At 46.0% G+C, this 20,735-nt stretch overlaps 1 protein-coding gene and 1 long non-coding RNA gene across 3 annotated transcripts in view; one reads left to right on the top strand and one right to left on the bottom strand.

Annotated features, from left to right (window-relative positions):
- Positions 1 to 20,735, top strand: part of RALGDS (ral guanine nucleotide dissociation stimulator) — an 87,834-nt gene that overhangs the window by 6,095 nt on the left and 61,004 nt on the right. The window contains exon 1 of one of the 2 annotated variants that reach the window (XM_072632815.1): positions 6,075 to 6,453. The exons of the other annotated variant lie outside the window; for it this stretch is intronic. Coding sequence (XP_072488916.1) covers positions 6,358 to 6,453 — 96 coding nt within the window. The 5' untranslated portion in view covers positions 6,075 to 6,357. Of the gene's footprint in view, positions 1 to 6,074; positions 6,454 to 20,735 lie in introns of those variants that run through there. 2 annotated transcript variants of the gene reach the window in all.
- Positions 1,564 to 4,144, bottom strand: LOC140519611 (uncharacterized). Its single transcript, XR_011972243.1, has 2 exons — positions 3,777 to 4,144; positions 1,564 to 1,982 (listed from the first exon to the last, which is right to left on the bottom strand). It is a non-coding gene; the product is annotated as an uncharacterized lncRNA (long non-coding RNA).

Below are 20,735 nucleotides of genomic sequence, written 5' to 3'. Positions count from 1 at the left end.
CAACATATCTAATACTGAACTCCTTATCTTTCCCTCTTAGACCCTACCCTCTTTCTAATTTTCTTATTACTCTTGAGGATACTACCATCCTCCTCTCAGTCACCCAAGCTTCCAACCTCAGTGCCATTCTTGACTCTTCACTTTCTCTCCACCCATCTCCCAAGTATACAATGTGTTGCCAAGTCCTAACCATTTTACCTTTAAAATACCTCTTGTATGTGCCCCCTCCTCTCCTCTGTACCCTGGTACAAACCCTCATCACCTCACACCTGAACCATTGAAACAGCTTGCTGGTTCATCTCACTGTCATCTCACTGTCCCAAGTCTCTCCCCACTCTAATGCGTGCTCAGGTGTCAAAGTGATCTTCCTAAAGTACACATCTTAACATGCCATTTCCCTGTCAGTAAACTCCAGCCACTCTCTATTACCACCAGGATCAAATATAAAATCCTTTCTTTGGCTTTTACAGCCCTTTCAACCTGGTCCCTTCCTACCTTTCTAGTATCCTTACACCTTCTTCCCTTTATGTACTCTGCCATCTGGTGACACTGGATTTCTTCTTATTTGTCAAACAACACACTCCATCTCCTGACTCTGGGGATTTTCACCTCCCGTCCTTCCTCAGCTTCTCTAATTTCCTTGAGTTTTAGCTAACACTCTATCTTCTACAAGATACCCCCAATTTATCCTGTATATGGCTTGTTTGCCCATCGTTATTTACATGTTGTTTCCCCATTAGACGATGAGTTTCTTAAGAGCAGGGAATCTTTTGCTTTTGTATCCTCAACACTTAGGACAGTGCCTGGCACATAGTAGGTGCTAAATAAAGGTTTGTTGCTTGACCACTGATTCCTCCTGCCTTGTAACAAATAAGCGTAGTCAAACAAAACAAGTCAGTTCATTGGCCATTTCTAAAACTATGTGCTGTGTTCCACACCTCTGGTCTACGATTTCTCTGTTCAATGCTTCACCATCAGTCATGATTGGTTACTGTATTGATGAGACTGCTCTGAAGTTATTCAGGATTGCTTTCCCTTACATCCTTGTGATGATCACATAACTGTTCTCCAGGCCCGTCTATGTCCCCAGTCTTGTTTCATACTATTTCCCTATTCCAGCCAGACTAGACTACTTGGGGCTCCCCAATCACATCTTGTCCTCTCCTGCCTCCATCCAGTGGTGGAGCCCATTCCATACCTACCACTTTCTATTTCCTCAGTCTCTTTCAACATTGAAATCCTTCTGTTTTTCAATGCCTAGCTCAAATATTGATTTCTCCAAGAAGTCCCAACCAACTTAAAGTTGTTCTTTCCCTCCTTGAATTTTCTTACAGAATTTTCTTTGCCCCCCTATATATATATATATATATATATATATACACACACATATACATACATGTATATGTGTGTGTATATATGTGTGTATATGTATAAGATGTATAGATATACACATATGCATATATACATTCATGTATACACATATTTGTATATACACATGTGCACATACATGCATATATCTTATATCAAATTTATTTGCATGACACGCTGCATTCACCACCTCTCCGCAGTTTTTTTTTTTTTAATTGCAAGCAATTGTCCTGGAGGACAAGGACTGATCTGGTTTGTTTTGGTTTGACTCACATGCAGGGCATGTACTATTTGTTACCTCCATGTAAAGACGACAAGGGCCGGCAGGTGGTGCTCTGACCATCCAGTTATTTGAGTCTGTTTTCCCCTAGATCGGACGGGGCAAGAAGCCTTGGCTTGGCTCTGCAGTTTTCAGGAGCCCTCCTTGCCCCATCATCTCTCCTGTCCATAGCGGTCATGGTCTGAAGCCACAGGAAGAATCTGACCATGGAAGAGGCCCCAGAATAAACCTTCCCTTATTCTTCTTTTCTGAACTGTAATGTCCCTTATGGATGATTCAGGAAAGCATATCATATGGTATAGGGTCTGATCTTCCACCCCACAGCCTGGAGACCCTGTAGAGTATATAGGAATCCAGGTTTCAGGATAACCACAGATATCTTCTTCCATCCTCACCTCCCACTCCCAAAGGACCAACAAGGAAAGTCACGTGACTTCTCTGACTAGTCAGCCAGAAGCGGTGGAGAAAAAAACTGAACTTGGAGTCAGGACCTTCTCCTATCACTGAGGGAGAGAAGGAAGGAACAAGTATTTATGAAGCACCTACTGCGTGCCAGGCAGTGTGCTACGTGCTTTCCAAATGTTATCTCATTTCATCCTCACAGTAGAATTCTAGGAGATAGGTGATATCATGATCCCCATTTTACAGCTGAGGAAACTAAGGCAGACAGTGGCTAAATAACTTGCCAAAAGTCATACCTGAGGCCAGGTTTGAACTTTGGCCTTCCTGACTCCAGGTCCAGCATTTTATCTACTACACCACCCAGCTGTTTCAATATGTGACCAATCATACTGGGCCTCAGCTTCCCTATCCATAAAATTGTAAAGGTAGGGTACACAAGATATTTGCCAATGTATATATATTATATCTTTTCATATTTAAATATGTGTACAGATATAAATTGGTTGAGACAAGGGGTTATGGATAGTTCTCCATCCTGTGCATGTCAGAGGCTGGATGTTGGGAAATATACATCCTTGAAAAGCAGAAGAGATGGTTCTGCAGACCCTTCCCCTTCTTAGCCCCCTAACTGGGTCAGCTCTTGTGCTGCAGTCAAAAGACAGGGCTTGAAACCGAAGAGTAGTGATTATGGAAAGAGCAAAACTGTAAGCCAGGATAATGATGCGTTAGCCGTTTCATGTCTCCAGCCTGGGAAAGAGCAAGGGATGGGAGTACAGTGAGGCCGAATGGAGAGGGAATGATGGCCTGGAGAGAGTACTCTCATAGCTAAGGGGGAATGAATTACCCGGGATGCCACAACAGGTCAGGAAAGAGTACAAAATGTAGAAGGTGCCCCTGGCTCCCTGCTGTGAGATACCCCAGTCCTCTTCTAGGGATGCCCCTGAGTCAGCCAAATCAGAGCAAGAGGGGAGAGGAGGGAGAATGTGTAAAAGGGAAGAAGGGGCTATAAGGTTCCCTGCCACATTACCCTAAAAAATGTCAGGCCCCAGAAGAAGGAAGGTTTCTATGGCAACAGTTTTGGGGTAGCCATAGCAACTGAAGAGCCCCCAAAATACCCAGTGCTGATTATTCCACATTTCCAGCTCTGGGAGGGAAGGGAGATAGCAAGTTGGGGTGGGAGAAGAAGGGGAGATATTTCCAAATGGCTCATCTGCTTCCTTTGTGCCAAGTATAGCAGAGCCATGGTCCAGTAGGAGCCTGGAATTGGGATGGCCTATTTTCCTAACACTCCTCTAGATGGGCTTTCCAGAATTTGACTGGAGGAAGGAAGAGGAAAATTCAACCCCACCCATACTTGACCAGATGACCCCACCAAGACTGAATCAAACAGCGTCAGAGTGGTTGTCATAGTAACAAAGGCCATTTCCTGGATACCTGCCTGACCAAGGGAACCCTGTAAACATAACAAGGTGGTTTTCCCTTATAGAAGAATAAAGGTCAGAAGGCCAAGGGCTGAACACTGGGAACTCCCTGCTGGGAGCCTGTCCAGCTAGGCCAGAGGTTTAAAGGAACAAAAATAAACATTCTAGAGTCAATTTACCTTAAAAAAATAACAACCTTTTGTAGAATCCCAGTGACACACTAAGTTGGGTTTTTAGAGATGATAGGGAGGCTGAGAAGAGGGGTCAGAACCAGTGTTCCTCCCACCGTGAAGTCCTAATCTCACCTTCTTGGAACCTCATGCCTCTCTGTGTCTTTCTTTCCTCTCCTCCCAGTTATGACCTCATTCCCTCTCCACAGCTGCTTGGTGTGGATCAAGAGCTTGAGAGAGTAGTAGTGGGGCTACCCTGAGGTTCAGAAGGGTAGCCCAAGTGGACAGATCTAGATTCTAGATCCAGCTCGGCTTCCTTTATCTAGGTCTCCCTTTTTCCCATCTTGAAAATGATAGGTATGTTCTAGAAGCTTCTCAAGGTTCCTTCTAGCTGAACATTCCATGTGGTATGATTTGACCCTTTACCTCTCTGATCCTAGAAGGTAGTTTTTGTATAAGTCTCTGAGCAACATAATTCTTTGCTCAGGACCTCTTTCTGATGAAGCAGGGTTTCCACTGGAAGGGGAAGAAAGTTTCTTTCCTTGCCTTCCCCCTCCCCCAGACAGACACACACCTTCCTCTCAATGCTATTTATTTGTTCATCTTTCACTTTACAAAAATAGTCCTGCAAATGATGTTAGCTGATGTGGAGCTGATAGGGATTAAGGCCTCTGAGAAGATGTTGGTTTCAGAACCTGTCCTGGGAGCTGGGCAAGGTTGAATCAGCAAATACTGCAGCTTCTTCTTTCCTCCTGGTTTAACCAGCCTTCAAACAAGCCTCATTCAATCAGTAAGCCCCTGTGGAGTGTGAATGATGCGCAAAGAATTGTACTAGACCTGGGGAGAGAGATGAATGAGTCATATACACATAGATTGGGGGGAGGGATCTATGTGCTTATGGCAGAGAATCCATGAATAGATTTCAGAGGGTTCATGAACTTGAATGGAAAAAAAATTCATCTTTATTTTCATTAACCTTTACCCGAAATTTATCCTTCAGTTATGTAAGTAACAAAATCATTATTCTGGGACCAGAGCAGTAGTTTTTACCAGACTGTCAAGGGGATCCATGAGACAAAGTTAAGATATACTATGTTATATATAACTAAACTATATAATAATTTATAATATAAACTATGTCTCCTAACTAAACAAAAGTAAGATATAGTAGCATATATTAAGGTCATAGTAGAGTCTGGGAGACGATGCATACAAAAAATGGTTGTCCACTGGAAAAAAGGTGGAGATCCCTGTACACTGACTGGTTTAGACAGTGTGTTCAGTTGGAGTTCAGAGGAGGAAGCATTTTAGGATCAGGTAGGTAATCAAGGCAGGCTTCGTGGAGATGGCAAGATATGACCTAGGCTTTGAAGGAGAGATAGAATTGAGACAGACTGGAAGTTATTCTAGGTAGTGGGAAATGATGGAAGTTAAGGTTCCAATGCAAGAAAACATAAGACACTCTCAGACAGATCAGTCTGTAAGGAGCAGAGAGTGTACAAATGGAACAGTATAATGGAGATAAAGCTGGGAAGGCAGATGGGAGCCAAACTAAGAGGGCAAGGAGAGACCAGAAATGTCAGGCTGAAGCATCTGAAAATTAGGCAGCAGGCAATAAGAATCCCTTGAAGATTTATGAACTGAGTTTGATGTGATGGAAGAGGTACTCCAGAAAGATTAATGGGGAAGAGATACCAGGATAGAATGAATGAAGCGGCTTGAGGGTGGCAGAGTTTCTCTCTTCTCCTCTCTGACAACCATCCCAAGTCAAACCGACTTTGGGCCCCTGGGACGGGAGGTGGTTGGCCAGGAGACTTGCAGAATGTCCCCTGGTGCTCTAAAACTTTCGGGCGGTTTGAGGGGCTCCTGTCCAAGGCTGGTCACTCAGACTTCTAGGAGCTCATCTGGTAGAGTAGAGAAACTCATCTGATTCCCCAGGGTGAGGGGAAAGGGGCAGGTGGGTGGGGGGAGAAGCAGCTAGGAGCTGCCCACCACTACTTCCCTCATCGGCTCACACACATAACCCTCCGGCGTCCACTCCCTCCCCCGACCACCACCCCACCCCTTCACCCTCCCAGTCGGGAACAGGGCAGGAAGAGATCTGAGATCCTCGACTGAGGATAAGAAAAGGTTCATTCCTTAGCTCCAGACTAACCCCCACCGAGTCAAAGCTGTTCCCTTGTCAGTCATCCCCAGCAGGTGATCTGGGGAAGAGGTGACCAAGGTCCCGCGGGGGGGGCGGGAGGGGCAAGGAGGTAAAGTGAGTCTTTCTGGTTTCTCCGGGCAGGGCGGGGGAGGGGTGGGATGGGGAAGGACCTGCTGTGGCTTAGCAAACAAAGGCAGTCCCGGGTTTCCCTAGAGCTGGGGGGGTTGGGGGGTCATGTGTACGCGGGTGTGTGTGTGCGCGCTGGTGTGTACATGGTAATGAGCCCGGACGCCCCAGCACTCTCCCCAGCGCCAGGCTCTTTGTGAGTGAAGTGAGTGAGCGAGCTAGTCCGGAGAGCTGCAGCCCCAGCGGCAGGCGTGCTGGGGCCGCTCCCCGCGAGCCTTTCGCCTCCCGGCTGTGGGCTGGGTTGGGGGGCGGGGGCGGCTCCGCGCGCCCGCTCGCTGGCTCGCAAGATGTGTGCTCGATTGCAGGGCACTGCCCAAAGGGCCGGTGTCCCCCGAAGGCGCTGAACGCCACCTGGCCGAGGCTTGCCGGGGGAAGGGGCTGAGAATGGAGGGTCGGCCTGTATTCAACGTGCAGAAGGCGCTAGTGCAGCCCATGCAGGTGTTCATGTTGGACATCCCGCTGAGCGTGCAGGACGACGAGGTGAGCAGGGGCAGGAGCTGGGGCTAAGTGGCCTGAGTCCCGGGGCTTGGCCACACCCCTCTGTCCCCCCGGAGGGGAACAAAGGCAGGCGGGCACCGGGGCGGGATCCTAGTGTGAAAGGCTGGGCAAGGTTGGGAGGCAAGACGAGCCAGGGTTGGATCTCCTTCGTCCTGAGGGATGCATTTTTCCTCCCGCTGGATCCTGGACTCTGGGGTCCGGGTGGCGGGAGCAGGCACGTGCTTGGTAGTGCACCCCCTGTGCCCCAGGCTGCTGGGTGTGGCTCCAGAGGCTCTTTCAGCTTCAGTCCCCAAACCTCTGCCTTTGCTCTGTGGGAAAATGGGGATGGTAGGTTACCTCCCTTCCCCCATCCTCTAGCCCAACCCGCCCCTCTCTCCACCCTGGTGGCCTCCAGGCTTAATCCCCCAGGGTCTCTGGTATATAATTAAGTCAATTCTATCTGTCTCGGTCTGGTGGGGTGTCGAAGTGTTGTTTTGAGGTGGCTCTCACTATAAGGACTGGGTGCCCTAGCACCAGGGTTCCCCTATACTCTCCTTCCCCCACCCCGGCACCCTCTTATAGCTGGAAAGGACTTGAGGCACCAATCGTCAAGTTCAAACTCCTCATTTTTCATATGGGGAAACAGAGGCTCAGAGAGGGGACAATGACTTGCCCAAGGTCACATATCTAAGTTAGAAGCAAAACTAGATAGCTCTGGCCTCCAGGCTTCTTAACCCTCAGTCCTAGTATTCTTTCCATTATGCCATGGACCCCTTTCTTTTTGGAGAAGGAAGGAGACTGACAACTTCATGTTTTTATGCTGCACCCACATACCCAAATTCTGGGATTAACACTGTTCTAACCTGGGGAGGGGGGGTGTAGACAAGTAGGAAAGTAGAGAGCAGGGACAAATTCCACAGGCAGGGATCAAGTTCATACAAGCATAGTTGGTCACTTAGTCTGCTGGGTATGGTTGAGACATGGGGTGCTAGGTGAAGGCTTCCCCAGCAAGATCTTGGGTCTGGTAGTGGCATATGTTTGGTGTTCCTTGGGTCCAGGCTGGATGAATTTGGGCTGTGGGAACTGCCAGCCCCCCCCTACTCTCCCCCCCACATCATCACCACCACCACCACCACCACACACCCAGGTGCTGATTGTGCTCAGAGCACGCTAAGACCTGGGGGAAGGAGGGAAAATCAGATCTGGATCACTTAGGCCTGGAATAGACTGCCCAGAGCACTGTTTTCTGTGGAAAGCATTATTTCTCCATATATGCTGGCTTGTGAACAAAGCAGATGATAACCTGGGCAGTGTCACTGTGGGTACCAACTGCAGTGAGAATAATAAAGGGACCAGAGACCCTGGTAAAGAATGAAAAGGAACTAGATGAGTGGAGATCCCTGAGACTGAGGTAGGACCTGAGTTAAAGAGATTGAGACTTTCTCTTCTTAAAAAGCCCTTTCTTAACCTTCCACTTAAAAAGAGAGGTAAGGGAGTTAGAGCCGGAACTATTGTGCCCATTTAACAGATTAGGAAACTGGGACTCAGAGAGTTAAAGGGGCTTCATCAAAGTCCCAGAACTGAAAAGTGATAGATCCTCCAAAACTAGAAATTGTGTCTTTTGACTTTTAGTCCTGACAGAAGGCACTTTGACCCTGGTCAGTCAGGGTGGGTCCAGTGTCAAGGAAGGCGGGGCTGAGGTCTGACTGGCTTCTGTGAGTCAACAGCTTCTCCCCTCCCCCCCACTCCTTCCATTACCTCAGACTTCTAGGAGAAGAAACCTGAGTTCTACCATAATCCCTTCTTTTCCCTCCAATCTGCTTTTATTAGGTCATCTCTCTGATCTTTAGTGCCTTTCCCAGAACTCGGGGAAGAGATTAGGGACTTCAAACAAATACATCTTCCCTAGTCTGCTTGTCTGGCCAAAAGCCTAGAAGTTGAAACCCTTGGTGAAAAGTATGTTTCAGAATTAACTGTTTTTCAGTCATCTAGTCCATGCATCTTTCTCTTCCCCTGTAGTTGTAAGGCTCTGTAGCGTAACTCAGGGAAAACAGGTACAGTGCCTGGGTTGTTTCCCTTCTCCAGAACTGATTCAGTTTAAGCATTTATTAAGCCCCCAGGTGGTTCAGTGGTTAAGAGCAATGGATTTGGAGTCAGGAGCCCCCAAGTTCAAATCCTGACTCAGACACTTACTTATGGATGACCCTGGACAAGTCATGTATGCATATGTGTATACACATATGTGTGTACATATACACACACACACATATAATATATATAAATATATATAATTGCCTTCTTAGTCCACAAAGGAGGAGGAGATCCCTACTACCGTTTCTCACTGATGAGAACCATCTCTCAGGATCAAATCAGGAACCTGTCCTGAGTTTCAAGAGAGAAAAATTGCTGCTATCCAGGAGCATATCTAGGAGTGTTACAGTAACAATATTTATAATTCACACTTATATGGAACTTTCTGTTCTGCAAATCACTTTGTTCACAGCAACCCTATGAGACAGTTAATACAAGTAATATTATCCCCATTTTACAGATTGGGAAATTGAGCCTCTGAGAGGTTAAGTATCTCAGGCTGCATTCTTTAGTCTGGGATAGTGAGGGAGGGAAGAGTCAAAAAGAGGATTGCACCAATATTAGGACAGTACCTTTGATATTGCAAGCTGGAAATACAGGTTCTGTTCTGTTTGAACAGGCCCCTTCAGTTCCAAGCGCAATGATTCTCTGGGATTGCAAAGGGAATTTCTCTTCCCAGCCACATGGAGCTAGGGAAACCCTTCACTGCAGATATTTCTACATAGTTTACGTCAGGCCCCAAAATCTGGGGGGGATGGGTGTGTGCCTTTCCTCCTGTCTGATGTTGATCTAGGGATGTGTATACAAGTGATATTCAGTGTCCAAAGGATAATGTTTGGTCATGTGGATCTAATCCAACCCATACCTGAACAGGCATGCCTCTTAGAATTTTACACTCACAGTACTTTGTTACATGCTATTGCGTTTCTGGATAGCTCTATTAGACTTTTTTTGTTTAACATCAAGGTGAAATCTCCTTCTCTACTATTTCCTCTTCATTCCTCCTAATTCTGGCCTCTCAGTCCAATCTGAAATAATCTCATCCCTGTTTTGGATAGCAGCCTTTTAAATACGCAAAAACAATAATCAGCCTCCCCCTAAGTGTTCTCTGGACCAAAGACCCTGAGCCTTCAGGCCTCTCCCTCTATCCTGATCACCCTCCCCTGGGCTGATCCAGCTTGGAACACAATGCTCCACTTGTGGGGTGGTGTGTAGATGAAATATGTATGTGTATGCAAGACATATGTATGCCCACATTAACATGATGGTATATGCCTGTGTATACATGTAGGTCTGCAAGTACATTCATGTGTATATGACTATTCACACACATAACTCTATAGGGTAGCAAAGTGGCACAATGGATAGAATGTCAGGCCTAGAATCAGGAAGATATGAGTTCAAATTTGGCTGTGTGACTCTGGGCAAGTGACTTCACACTGTTTGCCTGAGTTCCCTCATCTGTAAAATGAACTGGATAAGGAAATGGCAAATCCCTCCAGTATCCTTGCCCAAAAAATCCCAAATGGGGTCATAAAAAATCTGAAATGACTGAACAACAACAGATGTGTGTACGTAAGTATGTGTACATGTATAATTGTGTAGTATACACTGGGTGAAGGTGATAGACTTTGAAGGGAATACCAGACTATTGGTCCAGCAGTGCCTACATTGAGAAAATAATGTTTAAGTTGTCAGAGGACTTGGCAGGCTCTAATAGGTGAAAGACTAGACACAGAGTTCACAGCTTCAGCCCTCCAACAGGGCCTCTGGGCTGCAAGAGGCAGCTGGTGCCTGCTGACTCCCAGGGCCGTGACTTCCTTCCTGGGGAAACATGCCATCTTCCTGCTCCTCTCCCCCCCCCCCCCACCCCTGCTGCTCAGAAGTCTGAGTAAGCCCTGGCACAAGGCCAAGCCCAGAATATATACACCCCCTACCCCACCCCCAACCAGGGATGGTTGTTGGTGTCTTGGAGAGAAAAGAGGCCAAGAAGGAACAAAGATGAGAGGAGGGCCATAATATTTGGCAGTCAGAGGCTCTGTAGTTAGTAGCAAGTGAGCCTCCTCTGGTGCATCCTGGCAGTGTAACTATGGGAGACTCAACTAATCTCTCAGTGCCCTGAATAATTGTAAAATTATAAGTTGGAGAGAGAGACAGACAGAGACAGAGAGAGAGAGACAGAGACAGGGAGAGAGAGAGAGAGAGAGAGAGAGAGAGAGAGAGAGAGAGAGAGGGAGGGAGGGAGGGAGGGAGGGAGGGAGGGAGGGAGGGAGGGAGGGAGGGAGGGAGAGAGAGAGAGAGAGAGAAGAGGAGAGGAGAGGAGAGGAGAGAGAGAGAGAGAAGAGAGCATGCCTTGAGTTTTCCTCATATGGAAGTGCCTTGTGTCATTGAAAACGTTAGTCCACCTCTAGGTTGTATTCTTCACGTACTTACTTAAATAAATTACAGACTATGTAAGCTCCTTGAGGGAAGGTACTGTTGTTGTCTTTGCATTTGCACCTCCAGCACTTAGTACAATGTCTGAAATGCTTGCCAGTTGATTGGTTACACTCTGCAACAGCCCATCCCTTCTCCCCAGTTCCTGGAGCCAATAAAATTCAGGCTACTGAGCTCTGAATGAAGAGCTTTCTTTCCAGCCTTGGATGGGAGGCAGGGGTAACTTTGAGAGGTGGGAGATACTCTCAAAATTTCAGGTCAGCACCAAGGAGTATTGGTGTCAGTCTTGGGCTCCTGTCACCTCCAAGCAGCTGAACTTCAGCCTTTCACCTAAATGGGTTTGAGTTGAGTCCTATGCAGTTGATGGGGAAGAACTGAGAGAACTTTCAGGGACTTGCTCCCAGAAGGGAACTGTCTGTTGTCCGGCTGGGAGTGAACCCGTGGAAGGGAGAAGGGAGGTTTATACTTCCCAGGCCCCAAACATAGCATCTCTTTAGAGTCCAGCATCCCCACCCCCGACACCAGGCACAGTGTGTTCCCAGGACCTCTCAACAATATCTGCACCACAACGGGACGTTTGTCCACCCTGCTTTGGCTTCATAGTAACCACTGCCTGGCTGGCCACAGAGACCCCACAGAGCAGAGAAGGAGTGTTGGGGGTGGGGTTCAATGCCAGTGCAGAGACCAGGGCAAGGAGCAGATGACTGTTTATTGCTAGGGACTCCAACTCTTTGTGTGGTTTCTAGCCTCAGGATCTTTTCCCTAGACCTATATTTCCTAGTCTCCTGGGAATTTAGCTCTGATTCTGCCATGCCTGGTTTAGTGATTAGAGCTATGGACTTAAAGTTAATAAGACCTGAGTTTGAATCCTGTATCTGATGTTTGCTAGCTAAGTGACCTAACTTCTACTTTCTTTTTCCTCATTTGTAAAATAGATCTAATAATACTTCACTGGGTTATTGTGAGAAGAATCAAATGAAACTTTACACATATACACACACAGAGACATATTTAAAGAGTTTTACAAACCTTAAAGTTCTAGATAAATGCAAGCTATTAGGCTCTGTTGCAGCATTTAATCCCCATTCTTAATTCTTAGCTTCTGTGCCTAGCACTTAGCCTTTATGCAGAGGTTGTTGTTGTTCATGTGCTTTCAGTTGAGTCTGATTGTGACCCCATTTGAGGTTTTCTTGACAAAGATACTGGAGTGCTTTGCCATTTCCTTCTCCAGCTCATTTTACAAATGAGGAACTGAGGCACACAGGGTTACGTTACTTGCCCAGGGTCACACAACTAATAAGTATTTCAGGTCAGATTTGAACTCAGGAAGATGAGTCTTCCTGACTCCAGCATTCTATCCATTGAGTTCTTTAAATCAATCAACAAGCATTTATCAGGCCATATTATGAGCCTTGAACTGGACTGCCCAGGTTATATGAGTAAAAAGAGACCAAAAAAAGACTCTATTCTAAAGGAACTCACGTAGGTATATAGAAGGTATATACAGAACAGATGGAAAGTGACCTTTAAAAGAAAAATTTCAGCCCATATTGACTTGTAATAAACCATTCTCATTGGTTCAGCTGCGACCAAAGCCATGTATTCATTTTGTCGTAGTAAATTTTAAGCAAAAAGCTAAAGATGTTGTTTTGTTTTGCTTTGTTTGGGGGGTGGGGGTGGTGGAAGGAAATATAAAACAGTTTCAACCAGAATGGAAACCATGACAGACTTGTCTTACCTTGTTCCAGAGAGAAGAACATACCAATTCAAAGATCCACTGAAAGGACATGCTGCCTTCCAAAGGCTGTTGTCCTTTGCTTACCTTGTTGAAACCATTGTGTATGCTGAGTACATGGTTCTGCTCCCTTCACTCTGTATCAGTTCATAGAAGTCTTCCCATGCTTCTCTGTATTCATCATCATAGGTATCATTTCTCAGACAACAGTAATATTCCATTCCATTTACATATCACAGTTTGTTTAGGCAATCCTCAGTTGATGGACATCTGCTTTGTTTCCAGTTCTTTACTAATACAAAAATGCTGTTATAAATATTTTGGTATATATGGGGGCTTTCTTTTTGTCAGTGACCTCCTTGAGGAATAAGCCTTGCACTAGAATCTCCAGGTTAAAGGGCATGGACATTTTAGCCATTCCCTATGAGTAATTACAAGTTACTTTTTTATTAATCTTTTTAAAAATGCTTTAAAAACATTGTATTGATCATCACTGTCACTTCCCACTTCCACTACCCTATTCCCATCCAAGTCTCTTCTGTGACAAATAAATTCGTCAACCAAAACAAATCAACTCATTGGCCATGTGATTCATCCTTACCTCCTTTGAGTTTATCATCCCTCCCTTTCCCAAACCACCACGTTTCCTTCCCCAATAAGGATTGGCACCTGTGCCCAGCGGCCCTTGAAAGGCTTTAGATTCCACATGCTGAGAAGCCAGATGCAAATTTGGCAGACACAACCCAGCTCTAGTCCTTAGGTGGTTTCGTTTCTTGGAATGGCCCTCGTCCCTGTTTCCAGTAACAGAGCCTCCTCCTGCATGTGGCTTCCTTTCCACAACCCGAGTTCCTCTGATTCCACCCACACTGGGGTATTCTGAAGATGTCCAAAGACTCTTCAGTGGCGCCTTAGGGCCTCTCTTTCTGGAAAGTGATAACAAGATTGCATCCCTAACCTTCCAGGCCTCATAGGAAGAACACACCCCAAGGGTAGAAGTTGGGGAAGTTCCTTGATGAGCCAGTTCTCTGGGTTGGGGCAGGATTGTTGGAAGAGGAGGTATCAGTTAGAATCCACAGAATTAGAGACACTGTCATCCAACAGTATTGCCTGGGGCCCCAGGGGCAGTGTGGGAAAGGAAACAGAGTACCAACCTTGACAGGACAGCTTTAGAGGCCTGGTTGAGGGCTCTCCCTAAGCGTGGAGATGGGAAATGGGAAAAGGAGCAAACATTTATCATGCACCTAAGATGTTTGACGCACTGTGCAGCAGATAGGGACTTTAGAATCCTGAGGTGAATGGTCTCAGTTTTCTCATTTATAAAATGAATGAGGTGAACTAAATAGATATTTAAGTTCCTTCCAGCCTTTACATTTTTTATTTTTTGCTTTGACATCATCTTTATTTCCCAATATGTCATTATCTCCTCCACTCAGAAAATATATGCGGTATTCCACAGCTGTAATTCCCTACCTCAGCAAAGAAAGAAGGAGTAGTTCTGAAATTCGTTAAGTCTCATCATTTGTACAGGACCCATTGTCAGTGGTTGTTGTGAGGCTACTATGTGACAAGAGATAAGAAAGGGATCTGAAATGGTCAGAACATTATACCCCCATCAGGTGGTGGCAGGCAGAAAGTACAGCAAAAAACAGCTTTACCACAAGCCGGGCCTTCTGGAGGTTCCTACAGGAGTCTACTGAACATAGAGTTCTCACTGCAGGCACAAGAATAACTCAAGCCCAGGTCTACAAGGAATGTTTATAGCCAGTCAGGGAGGAGAGAAGCCAGGAGGTCAGGAATTGTATTGAAAGGGATGGAAGGAGATCTCTCTGACTGGGCCCACCAAGGCCAGGAGAGACTTGAGGGTTGGAGAGAAGGCTTAGGACCATTCCTTTGTATACTTGAGTTGTGTGTATGTGTGTGTGTGTGTGTTGTTATCTTTCCCCTTTTCTTCCTCTGTCATTTTAAACACCTCCAACCTTGGTTGGAACCTCTGAAGTGTTCCTTCTTAGTAACTGATACCATTCTTAACTTTTAATTAATACTAACCACTCACGGACAAAGGGACCTCATGGAGAGCCTGTTGCCGTTGCTTTTGGGGAGTGTGTTTACCTGATTCTGAGGAGGAGAGTGCCTGACCTCCCACTCTGCCCTCCCTTACTCCAGGCTCTTTGGACCCTTCGGTCATCCACTCCATGGCTTTCCAGCCCTTCAGGGCATCAGAGAGTCTGTTTTTGATTTACAGTTCCCCACTTACCTTTCAGCAGAATGTAAGCGTCTTGGTGGCAAGGAATGTCTTTTTCCTTTTCTGGGACTTTGTTTGTACCTTCCAAGCAGCTGGAGTCTGGAAGACCTGAGTTGGAATGTAACCTCAGGCACTTTCATACTATGCTACCCTGGGCAAGTCACTTAACCTACAATTTGCCTCACTTTCCTCAACCATAAAGTGGAGATCATAACAGCACCTACCTCAAAGGGTTATTGTGAAGATCAAATGAGATAATATTTGTACAATTCCTGGCACGCTATAAATGCTTATTCCTTTCTCCTCCCTCCCATCCCTCCCCTTTGTATCTGTATAGTGCCTGACACATAGCAGATGTTTAATAATGTTTGTTGAATTGAATCCAATAGCAAATTCTTTCCAAATTGAAATCGATGTAGCCTTTAGCTGGCGAATCTCCCTCATCTCTCCCTTCATTCTACTCACACCATACCCCCCCTAGTGCAGGACCTCATCACCTTTTGCCTGAACTATTATAATCGCCTCCAGCTTGGTCCCCCTGCTTTCACTGTCTCTGCATCTCCAGACTACCCGCCCAATAACTGCTAAGTTATCATTCCTAAAGCAGAGATCTGATTTCATTCCTCTGCCCAAGAAGCCTCGGTAGCTCCCCATTTTCTTTAGGATCAAATCCTAGCCTCCTCTCTTTGTTATTTAAAGTCCTTCACCATCTGGCTCCTTTCCAGGGTTCTTTCCACAGCTATATTTTCAGTAATGTGTAATCGCATCTTACTCCCCCTCACGTACTCGATCTGCACCATTCTGGTTGAACTGTCTTGCTTACCGTTCCTCAAACATGTTGTTCCATTAAACCTGTCTTTGGACAAGCTCTCTGTCCCCTTCTTTCTTCACCCTCTCTCTGAAGGGGAGAAGAAATCCCTAATTCCCTTCAAAGTTCAGCTAAGTGCCACCTGTTTCAAAAGATAGATTCCCCCCGTTATTAGTGACCCTTCTACCTAGTCATTTTGCATTTATTTTGTATATCTCCTATATTTATGGCATAGTGTAAATAAAGACCTGGCTCCAGGGCCAGGAAAACCTGGGTTCAAGATCTGCCTCTGTTATTAAAAGGCTGTGTGATATTGGGAAACTCACCCAGCTTGCCAGTGCTTGGGCTACTTTAGGAAGTTAGTCACTTTATCAGCCGTGCAGACCAGGTGCTGCCATTCATTGGTGGAAGGAGTTTCCTCATTCTGTTCTGTCGTGTTTGATTCTTCATGACCCCATGAATGATATTGTCCGTGAGGTTTTCTTAGCAAAGGTACTGAAGCGGTTCAACATTTCCTTCTCCCTTGGATTCAGGCAAACAGAGGTTAAGTGACTTGCCCAGGGTCACGCAACTAATAAGTGTCTGAGGCTAGATTTGAACTGAGGTCTTCCTGACTCCAGGCCTAGCATTCTATCCACTGAGCCACACCTAGCTGCCTCCTTCCTTATCCTGGAGTTCCCTAAATCACAGGGTACACTCCCTATTTTTCTCCTCTGTTTACTTACCTGGAACCTGTTGAATCATCCCAGTAGAATAGTTAGTTTGTAGCCTAGGGTCCATAAAGTTTTTTCAGACATTTTGATAACTGGATTTCAATATAATTAGTTTTCTTTGTAATCTTATGTATTTTATTTTATGCATTTAAAAATATTATTCGGAGAAGGGTTCTCTGGACTTCACCAGCCCAACAAAGGAGTCCAGGACATAAAAGAGGTGAAGAAACTCTCAAGTTCCTTGAGGGCAAGGGCCATTTTTATATTTACATATACAGGGCCCACCACAGAGCCTAGCATATAGTAGCAAATTAATAAAAGCTTATTAATTGATTGACTGGAGAAAAGAGGTAAAGTATATGTACACATATGTACATGTATATTTGTATACTCACACAGATATCTGTATGCAAGGTTACATATGTTTGCTACTGTGTGACTTCAAAGATCAGTGATTTTATCAGTGTGGCCATGACTCCAGAACATTGGTAATACTGCCATGATTTCGTAAATGGGCTTTGAGAATTGCCAAGGCCAAATGGTGCATCACTTACACTGCTGATAAACCTTTCTGAGCTTCCTGGTGGTAGATTGCTGCTGAGCCTGTACCTGAAGCTTTTCCAGCTTGGTAGGACTTGCTACAGCTTGTGTTCTCCAGCTGGAACAACTTTTCAGAACTGAGAATCACCCCTAGGCCATGATGAGGCATTAGGAAGAGGACTTGAGTGAAGGGTGTGTTACCTGCATTTATTATAATAACATACTGTAACAGACATAAATAATCATAAATTTATCTTTAAGGTTTACAATAAGTACTTTCCCCACAACAATTCTGTTAGGTAGATAGGGTAAGTAGTGTTCCATTTTGCAGAAGAAACTGAGGGAATAGAAAGATGAAGGAACAGGATTACAAAAAGCTGGTATTGGTAGAACCGTGATTCAGGCCCTGGTCTTCTGACTCTAAATTTCCTGCTCCTTCTACTTTACTGTGTATAAGAATGTATATTTACAGGCGTACTGTGAGTTTGTGTTTATGCATACGTACATGAGAGGAACTTGGGTTCTAATCCTGCCTTGCTAGATGACCAATGTCAGTTGACTTCTCTGAGGTGATGTTTTCTTATTTGAGATATAGTGATAAAAATACTGTTTCATATGGGTTGTTGGTGAGGGTCAGATGATAATGAAAATGAAGAACTTTGCAGATTTAAAATGTTAGAGAAATAGAATCATAAGACCATAAATTTAGATCTGAAAGGGGCCTGATTCAGTCCAACATGCTTACTTTACTTACGGTAAAGTAAAGGCTCAATGTGGTAACCTAGCCGCCCAAGGTCACACAAGTACTGAATGTCAGGAGATGGGATCAGAAACCAAGACCTTCGACTGCAAATCCAGGACTTTTTCCCTCTGTACCAAGCTGCCTCTTCATAATGTCTTACACACATATACATACGCATTTATGTAAACACACATAGAGCATATATGGCACATATATGAGTGCATATTGTATATATAAGATGAAAGAAGCTATGCACGTGAAGATAACTGAATCCTAGAAATATATATGTCAATATTTTTACCTGGGGCAAAAACCATTACAGTAGGCACTCATGGGCATGGATGTAAAGGACAGTCTGATCATTGGTGTAGCAGGAAAGGGGGGAGCACAATCCTCAACCCTGTGCCCATAATTGGGGCACTGAGTAGGTAGGACCAAGGGGCAGTTTTGCTGTGCCAATAGTTGACTTGAAGGGGAAGAGCAGAGAGGGATCTTCCTGTGGAAGAAGCTGTACCACCTTCCCCCATGTCCCTGCCCAGGGGCAGAGTTTCTTTATTTCCCATGCTGGTTACTGCCCTGCCTCTGGATTGGGATGGTAGAGGGAAAGAAAAATAGGAACCTTCTACTGTGTCCGGACTATTTGCTAGTGTATTCTGAACTGAGTGGGGTGATGAAATAGTCATTGGGTAAATTGTTCTCAGCAGTTCTTCCTGGGCAGAAAGCCCACGTGGTGTGCCCACAGGGTGTAAGCTGGTGGGCTTGACTCAACATGCCAGGACAGCATGGGGAATATTCGGGGTTGACCCTGCCCAAGGGTTCCCAGGAACATGACTCAGTGACCTCATTCTGGAGGCACAACTGTGAATCAACAGGTTGGCACCCAAGTAACCACAAAGTTACTGTTATTGTCAGCTTTAAGGAAGGGCCAGACCAAACCTCTGATTAAACCAAAGTTTGGGTTTGGGGAAATAAAGCACTTCTTTGATCTTTCCACAACAGCTCCAGTTCTCTATATTCTCTACACACTACCCCCACCTTTCTCCCAGTATCTACTGTAGTTTCTTTAGGCTCAAAAATTTTTCCAGGGGGTCTCCAGGTATACTCCTCACTTAGTTTAGCCAAAAGAGCACTGGACCAGGAATCAGGAATATCACCTCAGCTACTAACCTCTCTGGGCCTCAGTTTAGTCGTCTATAAAGTGGGCAGAATAATCCTTGCCCTGCCTTCTCTTCTGGTCTTATGGATATGAAAGACTTAGATAAGTGTAAAGCTGCATGGTATAGAGTTTAGCTTCTGCCTCTGTAAGGTGAGGAGGCTCGGTAACCTCTAAGGCCCTTTCTAGTTCTGAACTCTCTGATATATGAAGCATTATTATCACTCATGTCTGTCATTGGCTAATGGGGAGGAAAAAGCCTCCCCATCTGAGTGGGTCTGATTAGTAAAGGTAAAATAATACTAAGGTTAGAGTCTTAGAAAGAAAAAGCAGTGGTTTGTTTTTACAGCCTTCAGGTTTATAAGCAGTTTTAAATGCCCCCAGTCATTGATCAGCCTCAAGTACCAAGTTCAGGGGTTAGATCAAGGAGAGAACAGATATAGCCCTCCTCTCATCCCCACCAACCCCAGACACTCACCAGACCATGCTCTGCCTCCCTCCCCTCTCCCCGAAAGCTAAAACACTCCCACATCTCTAGACACTTACACATATATGTCCTAACATATGCCCACCATATGGTGGGAGCCCTGAGTTGTCTCCGTGGCTGGTAGGAGTAAGGGGACAAGGAGGTGGGTTCCTTGGGTCAGGCCAGGCCAGGAAGAAGAATTAAAACCATTGAGGCCAGGCTCCTCTATTCTTTTCCCTATACAGGATGTCATTCTGAGTAAACAGCTTCCAGAACCAACCCCCCAGTGAGCCCGATGCTCTTGGTCTGAATCACAGCTCCTAGCGACAGCCCTGCTCTGTTTATAAACAATAGGTCCAGCTCAGCCCACAGGATCCACCTCAGAGGGCTGGCTAGGGAGGGAGGGTTCCCTCCCACTGAACTAGAGGAGCCTGGGCCCACCAGGCTGTAGGATGGAATCTGTGTGGGTGTCCACAAATGTGTGTCACAGTGTACATGAATGTGTGTGAAAAGTGTGTGTTGCACTTACGTCTGTGCTTTAGGTCTGTTTGCATGTATGAGTATGCAGTCCAGCCATACTCAGCATAACAAAGCGTCCTATCACTGGGTTGGCCTCTCCTCCCAGGTCATCTTGTCCAACCCTCTGCTTCCAGACAGGACTGCCCAGGGTCATGACTATTTTATGGAAAGAAAGGCTATTGCTTCCCTTCTTTGCTCTGACACACCCCACCCCCCACCCGTGTCCTAATGTCCCAGGCTCTCTTTGTCATCTGTTTTCGTTCCAGTTGGTGACAGTGATCTAGAGTGTCATGTGGCAGCCATCCGGAGTCCTAAACAAAGAGATTTCTTCTTAGGCCCCCTGTGGCTGGCAGGCAAGCAGGCAGGCGGGCAGCAGCAACGGCAGCAGCAGGGACCCTGTCTGTGGGAGGGGGAGGAGGAGAAACCAAGCCTCTCTTCTCCCCCACCCCCCTTCCCTCCTGCTCACGCTACTCCTTGGGCCCCTGGGGAGGGTGAGAGCAGCTCATTGCCTTCTGGACTCCAGCTGGACTTGGCACAGGGCAGGCAGCCCCTTCAGCCAACCCAGAAAAATGCCCCCACTTGGGGTCGCCCTCCCTCTCCTGCTCCCCTGCCTTCCCCCACATTGTGACTCAGCCTACTCCCTGCTTTTCAGGTGAGGTCATCCAGTTCTGTCAGAAGCCACGGCAGCCTCAAGCATTGCTGGGATAGCAATCTGAGGTATAGACCACTGGTGCAAAGCCAGAAATGCGAGCAGCAAGATGTTCTGCCTTTGGTTGCTGCCCAGGATCAGACAAGCCCCTGGGGTACTCAATATTAATTAGGAGTTATGACCTTCCTTCT

Source organism: Notamacropus eugenii, chromosome 1, assembly GCF_028372415.1.
Source record: "Notamacropus eugenii isolate mMacEug1 chromosome 1, mMacEug1.pri_v2, whole genome shotgun sequence".
NCBI lineage: Eukaryota > Metazoa > Chordata > Mammalia > Diprotodontia > Macropodidae > Notamacropus > Notamacropus eugenii.
The sequence above is the reverse complement of the archived record's forward strand: the minus strand, read 5'-3'. Positions and strand labels throughout refer to the sequence as shown.